Genomic DNA, 27,509 nt, shown 5'->3' with positions numbered 1-27,509 from the left:
AGTGCTTAATAAAAACTTCAGTGCACTTACCTGTACTTCTTTAAAACAGAAACACAGGTGAGTTAACACTATAACCACTTGTCGATGATGCAGTGAAAAACACTACCTCAGTACTATGACAACTTAGCATTGGGATTGATACAAAACAAAAATTTAAGAGCTGGGGGGGGGGGGGGGGGGGGGGGAATCCATGGATCATCATAACATCTCTGTGACTTTTGCTTTTATGAATGCAAGAAGAACCACGAGCAGAAAACTGGAGCAACAGCACCGGTGCTGAGAGCGGTAAAAAGCTCAGAAATGCTCCGGTCAGACTCTCAGATCAAACAGAAAAGACAAATCTGCTTAAATTGTAAAGGTCTCATGAGAATCTAAAAGCATTGTTCAGAGGAACGCTCCCCATGAAGATGACGAATAAGAAAAAACAAAATGCTGAACCATGCTAGGCTACAAGCTAACGCTACAAGCTAATGCTACAAGCTAATGCTACAAGCTAATGTCAGGACCCTGGTGTTTGAGAGCAACTTAAAAATGTCAGTAAAGTTCCTGTTTTTGCGCCAGTGAAGCAGTAACCTCCCAGACTACATAAGCCAACACTGCCTATATAAATGTCAGCTTCACAGACACAGACAGTCCAATGAGGGGGTTCTGTTGGTCTGAGCCCCCCACTAAGATGCGCTTAATCTCCGTTCTGCTGTCGTACGAATCAACGCAAGAAAATGGCAGCCATCAGCAGATGGCCCACCGGGGTAATAAATAGTGAAGAAACCAAACAATACAACCCCTTTATTACTTCTCTGTTTAGTTGTAAAGCTATTGGAGGCTAATGTGGCTAATAATAACACAGGTTATGGTGAAGAGAGAGTAAGAGTTTGTAGCAGTCTACCTTGTTGTTGTAGGTAATCATTAAAGAAAATATTACAAATAATTACCAGAAAGCCAGAAATTGTACAGGACTGCTTCTGAACACATTTGCATTTATTAGATCCTTGTTTAAACTGTATAAAATACGTTTTGTATCTGCCAGATCCATGTTTGTATTGAAACACATTTATTTCAGGAAAATGGAAGCCAGCAGTAGCACATTAACGATGAGCAATTATAATAAAATAAAAATAATTGCACAACTGAATCAAAAGCACATCTATAGAAGATAATGAAATATATACTGTTATTTTGTCTACTGTTTTGAAAAAAAAAAAAAAAAAAACAACAACAAAAAACAAGAACGTGACACTTAAATTATATATTTCTATAGATGTGGGCTAAATTGTCACCTGCTTTTTGGTTTTGCCCTAATTAAGAAAGTTAAAGTTAAGTTTGTCACATTGTAATGAATCAGAATTTTTGCTCTTAGCCAAAAATAACCCAGGGCCCTGAAAAAACATTGCCACGGTATTGAGTATTTTTCTCCGTATCGAGTTTGACATTTTAGCATTGTCACAAACCTTACAAATGACGGCATGAGGCTAAAACAAAGAAACCTGACATCAGACATCCAAGACCCGTTCTTGGAAGGTTGTCCCATGCGGTAAGAATGGTGAAAAAGGAGCGGGGTAAAGTTTGCAAGCACGCGCATTTTAACAGGGATCTTTACAGGTAAATGTAATCACAAAATTTACTTTTTAAATATGCAATCCACTTCCTAAAGTTTAAAAACTTCCTAAAAGTAAGGCTAACAAGTAGGTCTGTCCCGACGGCTGTTTGAGCGGGCAATAGCTAAGAAATCAGGTCTATTTTTGTGTGCAGGGCTCTAAAAACTGTATTACAGGTTGAGGACATTATTTTTCTGATCTAATGGATCTGGATTTTACTACCAATCTTATTGTTTAGCGTTTAAAATAATCGTAATTCCATCAAAGTTTTTTAATGCGCATTTTGAAGTATCGTATTAGAAGAGATTGATGGAAACGGCAAAATTCAAATTAACTCACTAAATATCGCAAAATCGTTTATATGCTTGCTTGAGGTGGTTTTTGACTTTAAAAAAAAAAAAACAACAACACTAAATGCGCTAAAGAAGAGATAGAAACACATTTGTTGAATCAGTTCTGACGTATTATCCCATAATGCTCGAAACAGGTATGGAAGCAACAACAGGTACGTGTGGAGCGACGAAGAGCATTTCTAAATCTCATCCGTTAAAAAAAAAAAAAAAACAACTTGGTACATTCATTGAAGCCTCGCTCCTTTACTGATCTGCGGTCCGTACTAGTTAGCAACATCTACTTCCTGTTTATTACAGCCAACATGAACATATGACGACGTTACGCTGTGAGTATCCTGGTTAATTCGCTTCAGCCCAGTAGATGGAAACAGGTCCGATGTGCATTTTCTTTTTTCTTTTTTTTTTTGCGATATTTTAAACGTTTGCTTAAAATTCGCAGGTAAATTGAATGGAAACACTACTAATGAGACTGCACTGTAAATATCTTGGTTCAGGGTTTCGGTCAGTTTCAGTGAGTTAAATTGAGGACTTTTGAGACCTTTTTAAGACCCTTCGAATTTTAGCTTAAGATAGGTAGGTTAAAATCCCACTAGGTATCATGACCATGTGTAACTTCTTCAATAATGAAATCTGTCTAATTAGAAATTAGTTTCAAAACCTTTATGTCAGGTAGTAAATAAAAATACATTTGAAAACTGAAAATATATTTGAAATGCTATTGTAAGCGTGTTTGAATAAATTTTAGAAAACTTCCAAAATATACTCATTAAATTAATTTTTACAAAATCCTTCAGAAAGTACTTTTGCAGAGCCCTTTTTTGTCTTTGACCCACTGACATTTTCGGTCATTGCATCTGCCCGACAGATAAAAATGATCAGGGTGTCCTGGTAGCCTAGTGGTCTGGGATGCAGCCACCAAGTCCCAAGCCAGGCTCCCACTGGGATCTTCCTCTCTTCCCACTCATTTCCTGTCTCATCTTAACTCTAATCACCAAATAAAACAAGAAATAAACAAGAATATTTCAGAGGGACTACAACTGTGCAACCTCCTGGCAAACATCTACTCATAAAACTGACACCTTAAAGCCATTTTACAACAACAATCATGACCGTTGGCTCTGGCAATCTAAGCTGTGTATCATGACGTACGCGACTCGTCCAGCTAAAACCAAACTTTGTTGTGAGTCAACTCCTAACGTCGATGTTAAAACGTCGAACCCAACAAACAGCTCAGCTTGCTGAGAAAACAGAGGAGAGATCATGTGATTGTGTGCAGTGGTGAGAAAAGCATGACGGCTTGCACACGTTCACTTCTGCACCCGAATTTCCAGGAACTTTAACTGATCCATTACTGGCATTGATGTTTGTATTATCAATTATCGGATATTTTTGCAATCATCTCGTCGTGGCTGTAGTTGTCGTCGTTATTTCAAGCGTATTCCTTTATGTATGGTGCTGTGAAAAAGTGTTTGCACCCTAACACAATCATCTCCCATTGCTTCTTTTGTCACGCTGAAATGTTTCAGATCATTAAACAAATTTTGATACTGGATAAAGAGAAACGGTTAACAGAAAAGGTAGTTTTCAGATGATGATATCATCCATTAAGTGAATATGCATAAGGGCTGCACAGTATGTAATTTGCAAAAAACGTTGTTTTTTTTGTTTTTTGTTTTTTGGGAAAATTGCAATTAGGATAACAATGAATTATTTTCTATCCTAACTACAAAATATCTCCAATGCTCTACGTGAGCTCTCACATCTGCCTGAGGCACTAGAAATGCACACTAGGTGTCAGAGTCCATCTGACTGGCTATTACTGAGCATGAATGCAGAGCAACCGAATTATAATATCTTGCAAAATATTATGTCCAAGCAGCGCTCTGAAACTGCAACATATTGCGCACAAACTGATTTTGTGGTTTGATACATTGTGCAGTCGGAAAACGTGTACTGAGACACACTTGGTAGTCAAATTTAGCTGTTTAAATGTTTCCAAACACCGGAGCTGAGAGCATTTAGTAAGTGACAATAGAAGTTTAAAGAAAAATAATGGGAAATAACCACAAACCTAAATCCACCATTATCCCTCAGATGAAATTCAGATTATATATATATATATATATATATATAAACATTTCACCATACTTTAAAATGATGGACTCACTGGCTGATTAAAAATTAAATGCCACTTGTGGCTCTCCAGCTCCAGCTTGCACCACAACAAAACAAACAGAAAGCCATCAGCGTTCGAGCTGCGTTGTCTGAACATCACCCTCTGCTGGCTAAAAACTGGGCTTTGTTTCGAGCATACCAGCAGTTTGAATGCAAATGGGGGAAATTACTGAATTAGATATATATATATAAAAAAAGATTATTGATAAAACTGCAAATTATAACATCATGAGTCAAGTGGTTTTTGTCTCGCCGCTGGTATTTAAATGAACATCCTTTGACGTTGCACATATTTGCTGCAGTAGTGCTTACTCAAAACATGACATAATAGTGCTTTGTACGACAATGTTTGCAGGTGTGTGTGTCTGTGTGTGTGTGTGTGTAAGCACAGATGAATAAGATGAAAAGAGGCCAAGAAAAAACTGTTGGGCAAGGGTTGCACAGCCTGGGGGCTTTCCATTCGCTACCCAGCAAGGTCATGTGCACTGGCATTGTGGTTGCAGGTTGCAACACCCACACACACACACAGAGGCTCGCAAAGAGGTGATGACAAGAATATAAGCACACATTCAAATATTAGTAATCACCATGAGGGACCCGTAAGCCACATGATGGCCAGTGCAGCTGATTTTCAATACTTCCTTTAAATGTATTTATTTGTTTAACTGCAGGCGGAGACCCACGAGGCGCGTGAAAAACTTCTGCAGAAGACGACGCTGAACTAGAAAGCGACAGAGCAAGAGATCTGACAAACATCTTGACCACATGACTCTAACCACTCCACTTCCTTTAGATGTTTCTCTTGATTTTTGTCACACTGAAGCGTTCACCAGCAAACACGCATCCATTTTCTACCATGTGAGCGAAGTTTTTCCACTCCCGTCTGTGAACGTTCTCCGCTTCCTTCGTGCTGCATCCAAACAAAGTCGAGCGAAAGCCACAAGCGGGCCGTACACTGCAAAAAGGGAACTCAAAGTATGTAAATATTTCTTGAAATTTGTGTATTTTTCCTTGATTTGAGCAGTTAAATAAGACAATTTGCCAATGGAATAAGATTTTTGCACTTAAAATAAGAACAATTCATCTCCATCATCTTATTTCAAGTGCAGGATATCTAATTATCTTATTTTAGGGGTAAAAATACTCATTCCATTGGCAAATGGTCCTATTTAGGTGTTCAAATCAAGGTAATATATACTGATTTCAAGAAAATTTTACTTATTTTGAGTTCCCTTTTTGCAGTGTAAAGCCCGTTTTAATGCCGGTGTTCTGCTTCGGCGTTAGCGCCGCAACCTAAACGAGACGCGTTTAACAAGGAATGCACCGAAACTCTTACGGTCGAATCCATTCAACATCGCGTCACTGATCGTTTTTCTCATCCGTGTTCAGGTGCAGATGCAGCAGTGAGGTAGATCTGATCTCTCGGAAACATCTTTTGGGGATCTCAAAGAGGTCATCCCTGTGTCTTTTGAGGCTGCAAAACTAGGCTGAACGATTTTGGAAAATAATCTAATAGCGATTTTTTTTCTTAATATTGCGATTTAATGCGATTTTTTTTTCCAGTTTAATTGATCATGTCTTTTTAAACATATACAAACAACAAATCAATTTGTTTCCTCGCTGTGCAGATTAGTTGCTAAAAGACCCACAGCATCTGAACTCAGAGCAGTAATGATTGCGTTCTACCTACAATATATTTCAACCAAAAATTGCAATTTTGACTTTTCTCTGCGTTAACCACAAGCAACAAAAATGACGTCTAAATAAAGACGTTTGTAAACAAGGACTATTTAAAACAAGAACTTTTAATGTTTCTATTAATCAAAATATTATTCAAGAGAACAGCTTTTAGTTGATTTGGACATCAATCCTTGTTGAACATAAAGTGCAACCAACAAGCAAGTCTATGTATTAAACTGATTGACCAGTACTTAACGCTATGTATGATTATATAAACTCTAAAACAAGTAATAAAAATAGATTATCTCACTGCTGCAACTGTCTTCCCTTCCATGTGGAGGCAAACCCACTTTAAACATTTTACTAACACCTAATGGACGTGTCTAATTCCCTAATTGTTACATAGCCAAAAATTGCAGACTCTGTGATTTGGAAATTGCGTTTTTTTTTTAAATCACAATTATATTGAAAATGCGATTAATTGCTCAGCCCTATGCAAAACTCCTTCTTCCTTATATGTTTTGCAAAAGAATTATCCAGTATAAATACAAATCAGAGGCCTGAGACTGCAAAAAAAAAGAAAAAGTACCTTTAATGCTCTGCAAATTAGATCCACGAAAATTATTTCCATAAGCCAAAAAAAAATAAAAAATAAAAAAAAAAGCTACATGTGCGTAATATAAAGGGCATCAAAGAGTGGAAATGATGAAAAAAACATGCCTGAGTTGTTCTTACTTTGCCCGCCCACACCCACTGCGGCTCAAGAGACGTTGAACAACTGTCAAATATTAATTGATCTACAAGAGTCTTCCAACATCTGAGAGGTTTTCATCCCTGAAACCTTTAATATTGGCCGCATCAAATGCTTTCCTTAGAAATCTGCTGGTTTTTAGCTTGGAAGCATCTCTCTATGACTCATACTATTCCTGACAAGAGTCATTACGGCTGACTGGTGCTAAATGCCGACTCTGTAATCATTCATAATCCCTTATGCCCGCTTTCATGCAATCGTGTGAGAACTTTTAATTAGGGGGGTTAGGGGGGGGACGGTCTGAATATGCAATCATACTTTATGGAGAAAGACCACTCTGAAATCCACAAGATTATCATCAAAGAGGCCTTACATTATACATGACAGTAAGATTACCTCAATGTATAATAGGAAAATGAACTTTGGTGAACGTTAGAAAGCTAACCGTGCCTATTTTTGGACACTTTGAATCGGGTTCTTGCGTAAGCTGAATATCTTGTAGGTCAAGTCCTCATTACGCGTTATTGTGTTGCATCGCGCTTTTATATCCTTCGTGACTTCTTAGTGTCTTCTCGTCTTTAAATTCCTTCCCTCTTTGCTCACTTTTTTTTTTTTTTAACCCAAAAATCTCATGTCCAATTTGCGGCAAAAATCTGAACGCCCTTTAATCCTCGACGTAGGAATGTGAAACTCAACCTCTTGGCCTGGCATCGGTGGCTGAACACGAAGCCCTCTGAGAAACAACGAAAGAGCTTCTTGGACAAACTGATGGTGCGCATTGCCAAAAGTATTCACACCCCTTGAGCCTTTTCTAATTTTTAAACTGCAAAAAAGGAAACTAAAAGTAAGTAAAATGGTCTTGAAATTAGTCCATTTGACCTTAATTTGAGCAGGCCAGTTTAAATGCTAATGCTAATGGAATAAGATTTAGGAACAGGAAAATAGGAACAACTCATCTCCATCATCTTATTTCATGTGCAGTATATCTAATTATCCTACTTTAGGGGTGAAAATACTCGTTCCATTGGCAGATAATCTTATTTACCTGCTCAAATCAAGGACAAACACACTCAGTTCAAGAACATTTTACCTAGTTTTAGTTCCGTTTTGCAGTGTATTTCATTTTACAAAGGAAGAAAACAACTTTGACTTAGTTTACTGGGATTTTATGTAATCAACCAACACAAAGAAGTGCATAATTACATAATTTGCTTTGACAAAAGAGTTGAAACCTTTCTGTCAGCCTTTGACCTGCAATGTTTGCTGCTGCCGGTTTCAGCAGTGGCGCCATCATGGCAGACAGGACTCCCAATTCTTGTAAATGATATGAAACGATCAACCGGCTGAACGGCGTTCGAGAAATTCTCGGCAGGCGTTGTTCAGATTCTGCGGTTTAGCTGACAAAGATTTTGAGGTTTTTGATAAAGGTGGCAAGCCCTCGTTTATGATGGGTTGTGGCATTTCTGCAGCAAGTTAAAAATGTCACCCAGCTTCGTGATTGGAGGCACAGATGATAACAGTAGACTAAATGCAGCCTTTAGTACTTAAGAGTAACATCAGAGCAACAGCGACGACTTTAACGGCACACTGCAAAAACGGAACTAAAAATAAGTAAAAATTTTCTTAAATTTTGTGTATCTGTCCTTGATTTGAGCAGGTAAATAAGATGATCTGCCAATAGAATAAGATTTGTGCACTTAAAATAGGAACAATTCATCTCCATTATCTTATTTCAAGTGCAGGATGTCTATTTATCTTAATTTAGGGGTCAAAATACTAATTCCATTGGCAAATGATCATATTTACCTGCTCAGAAGGACAAAAACACCATGTTTAAGAACATTTTGCTTATTTTTAGATCCGTTTTTGCAGTGCAGAGCCAAGCATACAGCAGCTGGCCCGAACGTACTTTGAACGTCAGTTTCTTTGAGGTTCGGGCGAATTAGAGCAGACACGCCGTTAAACAAGCAACATATAGACATTATGTTTTCTGGTGGATTTAAAATCTCCGATCTAACGGGCAGACAGGGTAAAGGCTTTTCCAGAGTTCTCGCTGTGTTTTCTGTAAAATATCAAGATCTCACGGACAATATCTTGTGATGAAAAAAAAAAAAAAAAACTTGAAAAGTACGTTTGGATGGAACAGATTTAAGACACTAAACAGCGGGACCTTTGCGGCGGAGTCGACACCGAAGTTTGAGTAATCCAGCTCAATGAGCCAAAAAAGACAAACATGAGTACATCTAGTCTCAAGCTTCGGTCGTCTGGTTGAAAACAGGGGAGGGGGATTTGTTACATGATCTTTTCACTCTATACACATGTGGTGAACACACACACACACACTAACACACACGTATGCACTCGGGGAATATGGTGATGAAGACTGTCTCTGCACCCACACGACTCATGACTCACTTCGAGGCAGAATTTCTAGGTTTCATGAAACTCAATCCCTGGAAAGAGGAAAAGATTAGACCTTGTGGGTGAGATACACAGATTGTTGTGATGCAAAATGAAACTGTCTCTGAAGAAGCAATCTCTGCCGTCAATGCTGGTATCAGCAGAGCCAGAGGAAGCCTCTCTTTGTTCTTCGCTTTAGCTGCTGAACTGATGTCGAGTCTCTGGGCTAGCCAAGAAATCGTTGGCTCAGAAAAATCCAACGACGAGACAAATTTATGTTAGGGGTGACCCGACGGTGACCGGACGTCCCGATTTGGTCGACTTGTCCCCAGAAATGTCCTCGATTTCAGCATGTTATGAACGGGACAAAACGTTGAGCGCAACAAGAGCTACTAAGGTCGCTGGTTGACGTTAGAGTTGTAGAAGAGCCGAGTGCGGCGCCCCACCCCCCAAACCGAAGCGCACCGTTGAGATGATCTGTGCCCGTTAACACTTGTTGGTCATATTTCCGGCTCAAACTACAAGAAAAATTGTACCTTCTCAACTTTATATACTGCCAAAGTAACCTGCAAACCATTCTGCACTCACTGTACCTTATACTCACTTTCTTTTATTATTATTTTTTCATTTAGATTTTTCAAACTAAAAACCCTAACCTGTTTTTCAAGTTTAAAAAACAAACAAATGCAAAAAAAAAAAATTCTAGCTGGAATTAGGAAAATCTGACTGTCGGTTTTAACTGAATGCACCGATAAAGGAAGTTAGCAAACCTTGTGGCTGCCGTTATAATCCAATACCTGGGATCAATCAAAGCTTTTTTTTCTTATTATCTGTATCAGAATCCCAATAAAAACATTAGTTCCTGTGATTTTGTCACGTTTCATGCAACCAGTTTTGAAAAAAAATCATTTAATCTATAAAAAATACTCAGGCAAACTATGGCAAAACCATTACAGGTTTTCTCCTTCATCCTGAGTGATTTTTGACCTTTACAATGGTGTTAATGATAAAAAAGAAAATTAACTGGCTGCTACAGCTTCTGTCAATCTGTCTGGACGATGTGCTCTGCTCTATGACGTGGTTTTGTCGCCACATGAACACCTGGAAACCCAGAGAAATAACTTACTGTAATGCTGAGTCTTTTACTAATCTAGGCTAGTTCAACGCATGGCTGCAAGTATATTATGTCAAAAAGACGGCTTATTACCAGTGATCCATAACCGAAGAGGGAGTCATTTTGTAATCAAAAACGTAGAGCATCACCTTCTAAAATGTTTTTTTACATACTGGGTATGTGAGGTTGGTTGGTTGGTTAGATGTATTTTGAAATGTAATGGTTTAATAAAGGCATAGTCCATCATGTCCACAAGTGCTGGGACTCAAGTCAAATTTCAAGAATTGATTCTATTCCGACTCTCAAGATTTAGAATCGATTCTTCTTGATCCGGTCCGATCTCAAATTGGAATAGTATTATACTAACATTCATCATTAAATTAATAGAGTTATTGTAGTTAATGGAGGCGATTGGGACCAAACCCGCTCCCTGAATGTTGAGACAGTTGCTTTCACAAACATGCTGTGGGGGAGAAAACCCCAAACAGATCCAGAGAAGAAAACAGAGGAAGCCGGATATATCTACAGCTGCTATTTGGACACTAACCTGGTGCATCGTTAAAAATCTGACTAAAAATTCACCGCCCGGAGTGAAGTGTGAGCTTACACGGCTTACATACTTAAGTTTACGGCGGAAAGTGCTTTAGGGATTAATATGAGAATCGATTCCGAATCTGAAAATCTATTTTTTTAAACAACCCCCGAATGTCCACAAGTGAAATTATCCCCCGGAGATGAAAGGCAGATGTGAGTCTACTTGACTCAAACTGCAGGAAACATGGGACGGCTTTGATGATGTAATCCTGATGAATTTTGACAAAGATGTTTCTCCTTTAAGAACCTTCATGTTATTGGTGTAGGTTAGGTAATGGGCTCAGAGATGCCATAAAATAGGATAAGACTTGCACCGTAGACGTATAACAAAGGCTTTCTATTGGCTGAATGGCAGCAGGGTAAACATGCTACTTTGAAGAAAAGGGGGCATTAATGGAAAGAAACACTAATATTACGATTTTAAAATGTAATCTCCACTGCTTTGATCAGCACAGAGGAACATTCGATTTACTTCTAGCCTGTTAGTACAAATGTAATTTAGCAGATCCGATCTAGACAAACCCGACCTGAAAGTGTACTTGGAAAGTTTTTAACGCACAACAAGCAACAATTTTACTGAAAAACAAAAACAAACTCCAAAGATTCATCTTTAACATTAAGTCACTGAGTCGTGATGTTCACCTGTCGTCCTTTTTTTTTTTTTTTTTCCAGGTGCATCTACAGCCGGCCAGCCAGCCGCTTGTCTTTTCATGTCCCCCCGCAGTTTTGTTTCCTGTGTTTCTCGGTTGGATTGGGTTACGTTTCTTGTTCAGCTGACTGGAGCCCATGTGTTGGAGGCTTCAGTTGTGGTATGCAGCGAGGGCCAAATTAACACTGCATGTTGCCATATGAAAGCCCGAAGTACAACAAGTAACACAGAACAGATGGACACCAGGGTCTGGTTGTTTTTGAAAAGTATTTTCCACTGATGTTGCAAACGCCTCTTGAGATCACACACGGAGAGCAAAAAAAAAAAAAGAGGGGAAAAAAAAGAAAACAGCAGGAGAAACACAACATAGACCTATAAATATAGATCTCCAACATCAATGCATCTTGACTTTTTATAACCCAAAACTCTGCCGGTTTATCACAGCCTAACATCCCGTTTTATCTCAAGAGGGAGCCTGTTTCAGTGAGTTCTTGCATTTTCTTTACCTTGAAGCCTCAGAATAAATATTATATGATCCTGATTGGGGGAAAATAAAAGCTTTTATATATATATATATTTTTTTAAATCAACAGTAGTAGTGCAAACACAAAGACAGAGAAGGACAAACTCCAAGAGCAACAGGAGACGCACTGTAGGCACACGCACCCACCAGCATGAAATGAAACCATGTGGGAGAGATTAAGGCTAGAGGAGCTGGAACTAACATGCAAAAGCACAAACACACACACACACACACACACACACACACACACACACACACACACACACACACACACACACACACACACACACACACACAGCTGAGATGAGAGGGGTATGATTAGGGTGAAGGCAACACAGGACGTCTGAGGAAGCATGTCAGACTGTAACCGTCTGTGGGAACCCGTGCTGGAGGACACAATAACACCCTTTTCCTGGCAGGACCGCTCGCTTTATATTAACGATGAGACGGCAGATGAAAGCAGGACCTGGCTACCGTCTATGACAGTCAGAATATTCGTTTATTCCCCTTTACTGCGACGCCACTGAATGAAATCCAGGACAATCTCCAGGAGTCAATTAATTAATAAATTAGGTCCTGACCAGGTTTTTTTTGTTTTTTCCCAGCGTAACGGGGGACGGCTGAAGGAGGTGGGCGCGCCGGTGTGTCGTTCCGTTACCTGGACCCAAAGTGTTGCGCAGTGCAGCTCGAAGGGGGCTGTACAACAAGCTAATAAAAGCTAGCGCTAGCTAATGTGGTTCGGGAGGTTTATAGCTGCGCTGATGCACGTTTAAGAGCTTTACCGACTTTTCTATGTTGCTCTCAAATATCCGTGTCGCCCTGTTAGGTGTCCTAATGACCGTTAAACTCGTACAAAATGAGCAACGGTCTAATTTCTGCATAATGTTGACAACTGTCAGCGTAACGGGCCTTTACGCTGACATGCGCTGGCGAAAACCCTGGATTTGAGAGAAAACTGACACTGCAAAGGACCCTAAACAGAACATCCTTCACAGTAAAACCTGGTGGAGGTGGCAGCACCATGCTGTGGTGGACAGAGCTAAATACGGCTACCTTAGAAGAAAACCTGGTAGAGGTCCAGCGACCCTAACAGGGCAGTCAAACTTTTTTACAGTAGCAGGCCACACACTATCAGGTAGGAGGGTGCACTTATGCCGGCGCCCGAGCCCCGGAGGGGAGAATTTTGAAAAATAGAGTCTCCCTCATGTATTTCAAGACAGGGGATTATTTAAAGAATAGAGTCAGAGTGCATGCTTTAAATTGAATAAAAAGCAAAAAAAAAGTGAATGATCAATTCTTCAAAAACAACCTTTGTTTTTTTATTATTCTTAAAACATTTTTTCCACATGTTATCATCATGTTTTAACAAGGCTTTGAACAAATTTGCATAAAATTAGTTGAATTTGAATTACTACCATCATATAAAACAGATCAGATTAGGTGAATATATGACAATTTACTAACTTCCGAGCGCGCAGTGAGACAACAGGCGCGCGCTCAGTTCCTTCTCTGCTCGCACGCTCGACCTGCTCATTCCACGCTCAACACCAGCTGTGCTGTGCGCTCGCTTTTCGCCGTTTCTCCGCGAGCGTCGCGCGAGAAGAGTTTTTCAGAGTTGAGCTCGGATTGGTTCCTGCGTGCTCAACCAGAAGGCACAAATATCGCTCCATTATATAATCGGAGAAACGTAGGCGGCGGCAAGAGCTGCTATAGACGGCGATTTGCCGCCGTTGACCGGCTACTTTTGACTGCCCTGCCCTAAGCGCAGACATAGCTGCAACTGAATGGTTTGGACTTATTAATGTGTTAGAATGGCCTAGTCAAAGTCCAGACATAAATACAAATGAGAATCTCCAGCAAAAGCTGCTCGCTGCTCTTCACAGGTGTTCCTATGTTCAAGCTGAGTTTAATCTTAGCTATTTTGCAAAAAAGTGTTAGTTTCTACACCTGTTAAGCTGGGGAAGGTAAGGAAGGGCGAATACAAAAGAAAACCACACCTGTCAGATTTTTATTTGCCAAAAAGTTTGAAAATCAGGCATCAGCTTCCTGCCGGTTCACGGCAATGCAATACTTTGTTGGTCTTACATATAAAATCCTTATAATAATACACAGAAATGTGTGGTTAAAACCTAAACACATGCAAAAGGTTAAATGGGTATGAATGCATTAAATTAACTAATACTGAATAGGCTACATTAAATTTGCACAAAGTGGTAAAAGTATGTTGCTGATTTTTTTTCCCAGATCAAGGCTATAAGTTAATAGACAGGACAGGACGGAGAACGTCAGGAGGTTGCAGACAGAACAGAGAACTTCTGCTCTTTTCAGCTGACCAGACAAGATTTACTTCTGCAAAGGGATAAAAAACTGCCGTCACTCAGCTTTGTGATCTTTTCACATCCAAAACGGCGTGTAAAATTGAAGTTTCAGGACATCAGAAACAAAACAAAACACAAAAAAATGACACAAATATCCGAGTCTGTTTTGAGTTTGCACCGACACGTCAATTACAGCTTTACAGATGTTTGCTCCAGGATTCGCTTGTGACACTTCAAACGCACAGAGAAGAACAAAGCTGAAGATTTACAGGCAGCTGTTCCCGACCAGAAGTTACCCACAACTGTTTTTCTGTAAATGCATTTTCACTTCTGGTCTCCTGGAGAGTGGGACCACGTGACGTGCAAGCTTGGGGCTAATGATAATAATCATCTTTACTGTCATTGCAACATACATGCCAACGAAATCCATCCTCTGCATTTAACCCATCTCTCAGCCATCATTCTGTGGCTCAGGGTGTTGCTCAGGGACCCAGAGTGGCAGTCTGTGGGAGTAGAACCAGGAACCTTGCAACCTCTCCAAGAAGCAGGCGCCATGGTCTCTAAACACTAGGCCACCCCTCCCCCTTATATGTATTCATATAACTTTGGAAGCATAAAAACTGATAATAGAAGCTTTCAGACGGCCATTTTAGATCTACATTGAACGCGGATTTAATCAAATTAAAAACACATCAAATGTCACATTAGGTTTACTTTGCAGACGATTAAGCACAGACGTGAAGAACTGCTCTGTAAAGTCCGCCGACGTGTGACGAACCTTCAGCTCGCGGATTCGGTTACGACGACCGAGCAGCCTTGGGTCTTATTTTATCTTGACCCCTCTGAGCGCTACAGCGGGACCTTCTCTTTTAAATGCGGCACTTTTTTTTTTTAGGTCCGAATGTGTGGTAACACTTTTAGACTGCGACAAGAAGTGAAACAGCCGCGGGTTTCTGCTGAACTTACAGGACGGAACTGACTTTCGAGAAGATTTTCCCAGAGAGAGAGAGAGAGAGAGAGAGAACGCGTCCTCCATGCATTGAATCCTGTTTATTTCAGGCTTTCGTATCATTTTAAAAATCACCTTGATCCGATGTGACCCTTAAAAATCAGACCGTTTAGTCCATTTTCCAAAGCGCCTGCTAAAGACCCTGCAGATAAGATAAGATAAGATAAGATAGGCTTTATTGATCTCACATTGGAGAAATTCACATGTCACATCGGCTCAGTGATCAGTAGTCATAGGAAAGAGGAGTCAAGTAGGACGAGATGCATCAAATATAAACACAGTGTGTCCTCGTTATACCATGGATCAAAAGGAGTAGGTAAGAAAAAGCAAAAAATACAAAAAAGAAATAAGGCAGAGGATGCAGCTGCTCTTTTCTCACGCCGCGGCATTATCAGCTTCCATGCAGCTTGCTCTTTTCTGCTTAATTAGCACGCTGATATTACTTCTGTTTCTCACACGTAAACACACACACACACAACACCTCAACAGAAACGAATAAAACTGCGTGCATTAGCACGGGCTGAGACTTCTTGTTTTTTTTCCCCCCTGGGAAGCCGAACAACTGCGCGCAGGGCGAGAACGTCCAAAAATAACCCCCCACCCTTTTACTGTGCAAGCCCCCAGTTTACATTCACAAAACCCAAAAAAAAAAAAAAAAAAAAAAAAAAAAAAAACGGCTGCAGCCACCTCCGTCCAGGGTGGTGCTTAAAGGACTTCCTCTGTGCGGTGGAAACGCGCGCGCTTTATGTTTCTCCGTGTATGTAAGGACGGGCAGCAGCGTGCTTCTCCGTAGCTCTCCCCTTCCTTTTAAGGCCATTCGCGGGACCTTATCTGTCTGTCCCTGCCAAGATTGAACACCCAGAGAAAGGAGAGGGAGAGCACAAGGAGCAACAATGCAACTGGCTTTAAGTGAAGCAGTACTGCAAAGAGCAGGGGAAATTCTCCCAACACAAAAAACACACACACACACACACACACACGCGCACACACACGCACATCTCTGGCTCCATCATCAACCGAATTACCGCGCGCACATGGTTAGGGCTGCAGCTGCCGGACGAGCTGAGGGCTGCTAAATATAAAAGGCATGAAAAAAAAAAAAAAACACACGCTGTGAGAAACGCACGCTGTGGCTTTTTTTTTTTTTCTCTCTCTTCATGGAGCTCTTCTTTGCTCCTGAAACCTGCACACCCCATGAGGAGGCTGAGATGTGCACATTACTCAAACTGACTGCTCTGATTACAGACTTGAGGATCTTTTTTGGAGGGGGGGGGGGGGGGGGGTTTTTTTAATCCGGTGCGAGGAGTCCGGCGTGCTTAGAGAGCTTAGAAAAAAAAAAAAAAAAAAAGAAAGAAAAGAGAAAACATCCTGCTGTGTTGTTCTGAGATGAGGGTAATCTGACACTTCAGGGTTTTTGTTTGTTTTGTTGTTGTTGTTTTTTTTTTTACAAGAAAATGCATATAGGTTGAGAAAAGTTTTGGGTTTTTTTTTTCCCCTTTTCTAAAATGTGAAGATTTAATATTTGCAGACTTAGTAGAGTTATTAGCTATGAATTCAAAAGTAGGAAGGTTGTGCCTGGCTGAAACAAACCCCAAACAAACAGGAAGGAGTGTGGGAGGTATAGATCTACACGCCAAAGGGTAAAAGAATGCATAAAGGTTGCAGATTCTTTGATGTAACTGAGCATAAAAACGCCACACCGGGAAAAATTTGAAGCAACATTTATGTATATATATATTTTTTTAAAGATGCATGAGGGGGGGGGATCCTAAACTCTAAGAAGCACAGGCAGATAAAAGTCCAAATCTGACCCCACCTCCTGATGCCTTTTCACCTAAATTAGCTCTTGACTCCTTTAAGGCATTTGACATTAAATGATTGGGGGGGTTTCGATGGTTGAACCACACCAAACTGTGACTAGACGAGTTTAGAGCCAAACTCTCCTGCTGTAAGTTAAAAACACCAAATCCTCCACGGAAGCCAAAGAAGCAACGAAAAACCACCTGAAAAAAACGAGCCGCTCTCTGAGGCTGAGCTGAATGTCATCGCAGCCTTTGTCTCGTTTTGTCATGTGGCGAACTGTGCACCAAAAGACGCCGAGATGCAGCAAAGCGCCATTTCTGAAAACCAAACAATAACGGGCAGGGGAAGGGGGTGATGTTTTTAAAAGAGGAAGGGGAGGGGGGGGGGGGGAGAGACACCCTGCTACTAAAACAGCTGGAAACAGGAAATGGCTTTTTTTTTTTTTTTTTGTCTTCTTCGTGTGCGCGCGCTAATGTTTGTGTTGATTTCGGGGTGTGCAGCATTCTCTGGCAAAGTTACATTAGCACAACCCTTTAAAAAGGTTTCTGCGGGTTTCCATCGTATTGACACAAACACATCTGCAGCCTTATCTCGCGGCAGATATGCGAAACACAAGATGAGGAACCTGGCAGATGCTGAAGGGCTCGGTGGCCTGCGCTTCTGAGAAGTACAAGAACTTTTTTTTTTTTTTTTTTTTTTGGGAAATGCCGACGAAGAATCCAATCAAGCAGAGTCCCGTGAAACGTGTGTACTGAGAACAGCACGAACAATCAATGATCAGATATCGACGGCGAAACCTAAACGTGGTGCGGCGTTGTTGAAACACCTGCATGAGCTGATAAATGTGTGCATGAGAGGCTGTGGATTTACTTTGTAAGCAAATCAGTACAAAAATCACCTTGTTGCACTGAAGCAACAAGTAAAGTTATATTTGTGCATAGATTTATTTAGCTTTCCAAACACTTTGGTGGTTAAATCAAGACAACGTTGCTAAAGGCAATTTTGAGGAAGGAAAAAACCAAGGGTGGGAGACCGGGGTCAAAATTTATGGGAATAATAATGGGTAACACTTTATTTGAAGGGGACTACATAAGACTGACATTACACTGTCATAAACATAACATAACACCTGTTATGAACATAAATGACTCTTCATGAATGTTTAGGACTGTTGTCATTAATTGTCATTCGGTAAATTATGACACTATTAAAGCAAAGTTGACATTGTTTAAAATGTCTTTGTTATGACAAGCCCTTAATTTAACAAAACCCCAAACCCTTAAATTAACCTAATCCCAAATCAAGCCCTTAAATTAACCTAATCCCAAATCAAGCCCTAAATTTAACCTAATCCCAAATCAAGCCCTTAAATTAACCTAATCCCAAATCAAGCCCTAAATTTAACCTAATCCCAAATCAAGACCTAAATTTAACCTAATCCCAAGTCAAACCCTTAAATTTAACCTAATCCCAAACCAAGACCTTAAATTTAACCTAATCCCAAATCAAGCCCTAAATTTAACCTAATCCCAAGTCAAACCCTTAAATTTAACCTAATCCCAAACCAAGCCCTAAATTTAACCTAATCCCTAATCAAGCCCTTAAATTAACCTATTTCCAAACCAAGCCCTAAATTTAACCTAATCCCAAATCAAGCCCTAAATTTAACCTAATCCCAAATCAAGCCCAAAATTTAACCTAATCCCAAATCAAGCCCTAAATCGAACCTAATCCCAAATCAAGCCCTTAAATTAACCTAATTCCAAACCAAGCCCTAAATTTAACCCAATCCCAAATCAAGCCCTAAATTTAACCTAATCCCAAATCAAGCCCAAAATTTAACCTAATCCCAAATCAAGCCCTAAATTTAACCTAATCCCAAGTCAAGCCCTAAACTTAACCTTGTCTCTGTTAATGTCAAGTTGTCATAAAGACATTGTAAACAATGTCAACTTTGCTTTAATAGTGTCATAATTTACCGAATGACAATTAATGACAACAGCTCTAAACATTCATAAAGAGTCATTTATGTTCATAACAGGTGTTATGTCATGTTTATGACAGTGTAATGTCAGTCTTATGTAGACCCCTTCAAATAAAGTGTAACCTAAAAATGGCCTTTAACCCAGCGCGTTCGAGTAACGCTCATGGTCATTTTCTACGGCGAGGATACAGCTGATTGGTCCGCGGTCGATCAGGTGAAAAGCCCACACACGTCCCGCACCTTTTTACGGAAAAAGCTCAACATGCATGTGAATGAAAACACACCGTGTGATTGCAGAAGTGAGATTTCCTGGCAACACCACCAGTCGCCTTCCCTCATTTTCATGACGGCTTTACCGTAAATTACGAGTCTTTGATTTCACAATTAGCTTCAGACTTCGGTTTTCAAAAGAAAACTATGAAACGTGAAAAATTCATGTCTTGCAACACCTGAGATTAAAAAGAAAAGAATATTTTCCTGTTTTCCCATTTTTGACCAAGTTTACCATGTTACAACCGCAAAAAAATGTTTTTGCTTGGATTTTATTCGAGGGACACATGATTGTGAAGTAGAAGGAAAAGGATACATGTGTTCCAAGATTTTTTTTTTTCTTTAAAAGGTAAAAATCTTAAAAGTGTGGAATGCATTTATATTTAGCCCCCTTTGCTCAGTTAACCCTAAAGAAAAATCATACAACTAGCTGACTTTAAAACTCCCGTTTTATTAGAGAACATCAGTTGTGGAGAAATTTAAAGCAGGGCTGGTTTATGAAACAATAAGCCAAGCTTTGAACAGTTTCCAGAGCGGGGTATAATCCTACCAAGACACAGGCATCCACCTAAACAGGCTGAGCAAGCAGAGTGTCAACCAGAGAAGCACCCAGGAGTAGGTAACTCTGGAGGAGCTGTGCAGACCACCGGCGGGAAGAGATACACTGCAAAAACGGATCTAAAAATAAGTAAAATGTTCTTAAAGTTAGTGTATTTATCCTTGATTTGGGCAGGTAAATAAGATTATCTGCCAATGGAATGAGTATTTTGACACCTAAAATAAGAATTAGACATCCTGCACTTGAAATAAGATGGTGATGAATTCTATTTTAAGTGCAAAAATCTTATTCCATTGGCAAATCATCTTATTTACCTGCTCAAACACACTCATTATAAGAACATTTTACTTATTTTGCAGTGTAAGTTGTATAAAGGCTGATTGGAGAGATGGATGGAGCTAAATACAGAGAAAGGCTGCTAAAGATTTGAGGCTAGGCGAGGGGGTTCACCTTCCAGCTTGACAACAACTCTAGACAGGAAGTAAGAACTACAGCAGGACGCTCCAGTAAAAAAAAAAAAAATCTATAAAGTAGCAAGACTTTGCAAGATTGATATTTCAAGATGCCCTCCTTCACCTCTGACTGAGCAAAAAAAAAAAAAATTCAGTCTTTAGATGTGTAAAACTGATGGAGCTGCATCCCCAAAGTCTTGCCGCTATGACGGCCGTGAAAGGCGGTTCCACACAGCGCTGACTCAGAGGGCTAATTACGAACGAATACCAAACTTTTACTGATGTTTCGGGGAGAAAAAAATAATCAAAAAACATGTTTAGTTTTCCATCTACTGCAAAGACATGCACTACATCGTGGGTGTGTCGCATAAAAGCTCCGTAAAATACATTATATGCAGTTGTAACGTGACAAAATGTGGAAAGATTCCAGCGATACGAGTGTGGTGAAGACAGAAGTTGAACAGGTGGATGGGAATGTAAATCCTACCTTCGGGGGATCGTACAACTCCAGCTGGTACCTCTCGCTTCCTGCTCGGCCCCCTCCACTTTGAGTGTCTCTGATCCTCCTGACCAGCAGGCGGCAGCGTTGCCAGTGGGGCTGAGAGTCCGAGATAGTGTCATCCACCAGGAGGTACTTGAGCTGGCCCTCTTTGCAGCAGCCGCTCATTTCGGGCCTCCTGAGCCTCATGCTCCTGCTGCGTAACCAACGAAAACCCTCCAGGAGGTGAGAGACCACCCTGGGTCGGTGTAACGCGGTCGGGGCGGTGGCTTCCGAGTTCTGAAAAAGGAGCGGGTGGGAGAAAGAGGAGGAGCCTTCCTCCACTCTGTCGCCGTGGTTGGCGGGACTTGTGGTGGCGTGGTGTTGGTGGTGGGGGGGTCAGGATTGGTAGGAGACAGGTCCTGGGATGAGCGGGAGCCGTGCGATTGCCGTTTCTGGAAAATCCGGCGCACTGTCTTCTGGATCTGGCTGACGGGGAAATGCGTGACGTCACCGTGTCCCGAACTTGACACCAGAGACTCGGAGGAGTGCCGCTCGGATGGCTGGTGACGATAGGCGCCGGAGATCTCGTCGTTGCTGTGGCTCTGAATCAGCAACGACCCGCCGACTACGCCGCGGGAGCCCGAGAAGGAGTTTCTGGCGGCGCGTCTCAGCGGCACCTGCTCCTCCAGACTCACCACCACCGGCTCCACTTTCGGTGCCACGGATATGGAGGCGGCTCCTACGCTCGGCCGCCCCGCCTCCCGGTAGTCCTGGGACAGGGATGGGATCCACGACCGGCTGATCCCGGCGTGCGGCGCGGCGGACGAGACGGGCGGCGCTGTGGCGGAGGCGCTTCCGGAGGAAATCGGGCTGCCATCTTTGTCGACTTCGCAGCAGAAGTGGTGCTGGAAGAGGTCGGTGAAGTGCTTGGAGAAGGTCTCCGGCGCGACCAGTTCATGCTGCGGGCGCTCACTGGCGAAGCTCCGGTAATGTCCGGCCAGCTGTCGGGCTGTCGCGATGGCATGCAGCTCGCAGAACTCCCACCAGCCTCTCGGTGGCGCCGCTACACTTGGACCTCCTCCTGCTGAAGTGGTGTTGGCTGGATGGATAGTGTTACCATTCATTGCAGTAACCAGACTGGCAGAGAATCACTGCGGACAGACAACAGGTTGCAGAGAGACAGAAAAATGAAAAAAAAAAAAAATTAGTTTCCTGTGGAGAGCTGGAGGTCGATTAGAAGACAGAAACACAGAAATGCAACTTCTTTTGCTCCAGCCTACTCTGCATACCTAGAATAAGAACTAAACATGGAGAAGCAGCATTTAGTTCCTATGCTCCGCTTATCTGGAACAAACTTCCAGAAAACTGTAAAAGTGCTGAAAGTTCTTTTAAATCAAGATTAAAAACACATTTGTTTAAAATTGCCTTTGACTGTTCTAGTTAAACTGTTCTACTGCTTTTAATGTTCTTCTTTGTTTCTACATTCTATCCCTACTTGCTTTTATTCCATTTTCTATCTACATTTTATTCCTACTTGCTTTTATTTTGCTATATTTTAATCATGTAACGCACTTTGCATTGTCTTTGTACCGAATTGTGCTATATAAATAAATTTGCCTCGCCTTGCCTTTTGTCATGTTTAAGATTTTAGATCAGGCACAGATAACCTGAGTAAATACAAAAATCAGGTTTCAAGCGATCCTTCAAACTAACCCGACACTGGAAAAGAAACATTTGCCCTCTAGAAATAACTGGTTTAGCCCACTTTTCTTTGCAGAATTGTTTGAATTCAAACTATTAAATTCAAACAGAATTGTTTGAATTGAATTGGGGAATTAATCGAGCATTAACTGTCTGTTTAGGGTCATGCCACAGCAACCCAATCCATTCAAATCCAGACTTGAACCTGAATGGCAATAGGGTCTACGGCGCTTTAGATGTTGTTCTTGGTGCTTGTGGGGTAATTTTAGTAGGTTGGAGAGGTTTCATGTGTTGGTGGATAATGACTCTCACTGTTGTTCGCCCCAAAAAATGACTTTCTCACTGATAGATGTCAATGGCTTTGTTTCTCATCTGTTCTTTGCTCTTTTAGCCTAAATGTACTTTATGTTGACCGACAATTTCTGTTTCAGCGATTTCCCATCTATGCACGTGTCCCTCAGGTTATCTTTGGTATCAACATTTCTTAGATGTTCTGAAACATTCGAGTGTAAAAAAAAAACAACAGGAATCACAGTCGCTTAGAAAAGCACAAAATATGATTAAATCTGTATAATAAGTAGGTGATGTACACCCAGGCCCACTAAAAATAAAACCCAGGATAAAAGCCAAAGCCTTTTTAACTTGAAAGTTTGAAACTGCTGAGAAGCGCTGGTCCAAGCAGGCTGATTTTATCACTTCTCAGTCTGCCAGTGACACTAATTGGATTACGAGAGCCTGCAAAAAAAATCTTAGGCAATCAACCCTTCCTAGATCACTCTTGGCGATAAAAAATGGCCAAAGTTCACTCAAAGAGCCATGTGCAACCATTCATGTTGTGGAAAAACCAGCTGAATGAATAAATGGAAAACACAGCATGTATGTAAATGTGTGGGGACGAGGAGAACGAGGAAAGTTAAAAAAAGGGGACCATTAAATGAGCCCGCAACTAAAGTATTGGAAATAATTGATAGTGAATGGGGCCCTGACTGAGGAAGTACCGTTAAAAACTTCTCAATCAACCGCACTGCGTGCAGAACCATCTGCGTGTTTCTGGATTTACACGTGACCCGTTTCAGTCTTCCTTCTGCTTTTTTTTTTTTTTTTTACCTCTCAATGTGTCAGTGTGTGCCTTAAAGCAGAGGAGATCATAACCATGACACGAACTAAAGCCATTTAAAGTCTGACGTAAACACAAAAAAATGTGTCTGAGTTTCCTATTTTTAAGCAAACGATACACACTCACACACACAATGTTGCATTTCACATCCACACCTAACATATAGAACTAAAAATGTCTCAAGAGAAACATGTTAGTCACAGGAGAAAGTTCAATTTCTTTCTTAATATACTGAAAGGGATCTTTTAGGACAAGATTATTTACTTTATTTAGACAAACTATTTGCTTTGCTGGGATTTTATTAGATGCATTTCAACAACTACCAGCGCTACAGTAAATGTTACCTAAATACCGGACATTCAGGCTCGCTGTGCCTGTAATATATTTGGTTTACCTCTATTTCGTCATACTAGCTGTTTGACGCAGCAGCGGTAAAGTGATCAAGTCATTTAGAAATTGCAGCTCAGTTGATCCGGTAGCTACAGACTAATAATTATTTGGAGTCCATGCATGCAACACTTTTGAATTGCTTACTATAAATACCAAAAGTCATGTCGTCACCAAGACATTTACTAACATAATAACGTATCGCATGTTTTCCTTATATCGTGGAGCCCTATATGGTTTTCAGGTATTCCTTTTTTTCTTGATACACAAAAATAAAGCTGAAAAGTGGAATGCAGTCCATTTCAATTTAATCTCAGAATCAGTGTAGCTGCTACAGAAATTGTGGCGCCGACAGTCGGGAACAGTTCAGGCGACAAAACAAATGATGGTTGTTAAGTAACTGTTAATAAAAATCTGCTGATATTAAGAGGGGTTTTCCCCTTCAAAGTTCTTTCTCTGTTGTTTTTAATAAACCTACTTTTAGGCAGTTCTGAGGCGAGATGCAAGGAGAAAGCCCAAATCATGTTTAGTTAAAAAGGAAATGTTCAGTCATATTTAGAATTCAAACTTCTGAAAGTACTTTAAATATAAAGTTATTACATACTGTTCAATAAATGATAAGTTCTTTTAATTAAGAGTAATTTTCATATGAATGTACTTTACTGGAGGCATCCATGTTGGTCAAAGAACAGTACTGCCACCTCCCAGTTTGTGGCGTCATGGTGCAGTATCGGCTGTGGCGTTTGTCACGACGCGCTATTATCCAAGATGGCGACGACTAGTGCAGTATGCGAAGCAGAGCGTACTAGATTAAATAGCGACAGCAATGGGAGTTCTGTTGATTTATCGTCATCATTTGATAGCGATTTGGAATATATGGAAGACTTTCTTGATAGCAACCTGACTTTTGACGAAATCCAGCCAAAGGAGACCAAAAATGGACGATGTGAGTTCAATCTGTCTGCTGCGGCTGTGGTGTAGCGGCAGGACCCTGTCGTCGTCTTTTTATTCATATGTTAACTGTTATAAGATGGTCCAACTGATTTAATTTATTTCTGTTTTTTTCAGTCAGGGCCTCACCCTCATGATGATGTTGATAAGGACAAGAGAAACACATCAACCGAGGAGCCACCAACCGAACAAAAGCGGCTTTTTGACTTGTTTTGGTGTTTGTGTGGAAGCTGCAACTTGATGATGACGGTACATGAATCATGTTGCTGTCGTGAAATAGACCGGATTCTGGACAAAAACTGGTAACTATTCACATCAGGCTTGCATTATGATGATGGAGGGAGTGCAAACAATTTGCCTGAATGATGCTGTGTTACGGCTTGCCTTAATAACTATATGTGTCAATTCTATAATAATGAAATGCCACCAAATCCAGCACCAAACAGACTTATGCGCCTGGCAGCGTATAGACAGTTCACTCTATGGCTGTAGACAGACTTGGTAAAAACAATAGACGGGTGATATCATCTTGTGTAGTTCTTGCCATTAGGAATAAATATCCTAGTGATGATGGAGTTTATCTTGGGTTTAAAGACGCTGACAATTAGGGCTGAACGATTTTGGAAAATAATCTAATTGCGATTTTTTTTCTTAATATTGCGATTTAATGCGATTTTTTTTCCAGTTTAATTTATCATTTCTTTTTAAACATATACAAACAACAAATCATTTTGTTTCCTCGCTGTGTGGATTAGTTGCTAAAAGACCCGCAGCATCTAAACTCAGAGCAGAAATGATTGCGTTCTGCCTACAATATATTTCAACCAAAATTGCAATTTTGACTTTTCTCCGCATTAACTACAAGCAACAAAAATGGCCTCTAAATAAAGACGTTTGTAAACAAGGACTATTCAAAACAAGAACTTTTAATGTTTCTATAATCAGAATATTATTCAAGAGAACAGCTTTTAGTTGATTTGGACATCAATCCTTGTTGAACAGTGCAACCAACAAGCAAGTCTATGTATTAAACTGATTGACCTGTACTTAATGCTATGTATGATTATATAAACTCTAAAACAAGTAATAAAATTTGTTTATCTCACTGCTGCAACTGTCTTCCCTTCCATGTGGAGGCAAACCCACTTCAAACATTTTACCAACACCTAATGGACGTGTCTAATTCCCTAATTGTTAGATAGCCAAAAATTGCAGACTCTACGAATTGGAAATTGTATTTTTTTTAAATCGCGATTATATTGAAAATGCGATTAATTGTTCATCCCTACTGACAATGATGGCTAGCTGCTTTTTTGTATGTTGAACTAATAAAAAAGACTTGTAAAATGTATATAATGTGCAGGTTTTTAATATTAGCATGGTGAAAAAGTTTTGAATCGTAACCATAAAGTGACATAAACAGAAATATATAATACAAGGTTTAAAAATAGAACGGGGATTCAAGGTGGCAATCCAACGACGAACTCGTGGTGGATCATGACTTGGAAAGGTGAAATAACTAATGTTTTTTTTTTCACCTTTACCCGATATATTGCAACATCCAACCGCCATGCACGTGGGCACTGTTGCTTTAACAATTGCTCTCGCGAATTTCAATGGTGAAGTCCTCTCTAAATCCAAAATAATTGCTGTTGATTGCAGATGTGTATAATAATAGTTCCTATTGAATTTGCTTGTAAAGCGCGGAGAACGGCCCTCGGCTTACCGTGCCGTGACGTCACTTCGAGAAGACGTCAGGAGTGATTAATACTTTTATTTTTTTACTGATTAACGCTACATTCCAGCTGTAAATTTAGTTCACAATACTAGTTATCTATATATACATATCTGTACATATCTGTAAAACTCTATAGTAATATCCACCTGTGTATTATATTCGGTACATATCCAGCTGTGAATTTTGTTGACAATACTAGTTATCTATATATTATACTGATAGGACAAATCTATCAGTAAAATTCTGCTTATAATAGTATCCATCTCTATATTTATTCAGTAAAAACCCATGTCCTGTACTTATGGAACCATTGTTTATCCTGCACTTGCTGCTATTGCACTTCTGGTTAGACCTAAACTGCATTTCGTTACCTTGTACCTGTACCTGTGTAATGACAATAAAGTTGAATCTAATCTAATTTAAAATCTACATTCATTAAAGCACCGCGAAAGTATTAGTTTTAGGTATAGATAATGATACATGGATTCTTCCTTGCTGACCGGACTTCACCTTTAAAGCGATTATTATTATGACGAGAGTCTAAAAGATCCTAATGACGTTTTTGAAAGGACATCAGGTTTGAACTGAAGGTTTTCCTCGCATGGCATCACTTGAACAGAACTTTACCATTTCTTTGGATGCATGAGAAGATTAAATATTGTTTTGATGGGAAACGACGAGGCGATCCGATCCAATTTTTTTTTTTTTTTTTTAAATAAACAGCCCTTGAATCTCCATTCTTCACTGCTGCCGTCTTGCAGTGAAGATCGTAGCACGTTTGCAGCTAATCTGCTGTAGCGCTGAACAGGCTTCCTTATTCCCCCAACCAAGTTTCCTCCAGTAAAGCAGAGCAGGCTCTATTTTAAATACAGGAAGCATTCATGAGTGTGCTAGGTAGTGTGAGA

At 40.3% G+C, this 27,509-nt stretch overlaps 1 protein-coding gene across 1 annotated transcript in view; it reads right to left on the bottom strand.

The window, feature by feature from the left end:
- sh2b3 (SH2B adaptor protein 3) overlaps positions 1-27,509 on the bottom strand; it is a 76,776-nt gene that overhangs the window by 31,751 nt on the left and 17,516 nt on the right. Inside the window, 2 exon segments of the mRNA XM_036143902.1 lie at positions 20,717-21,088; positions 21,091-21,861. Of these exon segments, the coding sequence (XP_035999795.1) occupies positions 20,717-21,088; positions 21,091-21,834 (1,116 nt within the window). The 5' untranslated portion in view covers positions 21,835-21,861.

The sequence above is a fragment of the Fundulus heteroclitus genome, chromosome 12 (genome assembly GCF_011125445.2).
Source record: "Fundulus heteroclitus isolate FHET01 chromosome 12, MU-UCD_Fhet_4.1, whole genome shotgun sequence".
In the NCBI taxonomy this organism is placed as follows: Eukaryota; Metazoa; Chordata; class Actinopteri; order Cyprinodontiformes; family Fundulidae; genus Fundulus; species Fundulus heteroclitus.
This window is presented reverse-complemented; position numbering and strand designations above follow the sequence as displayed.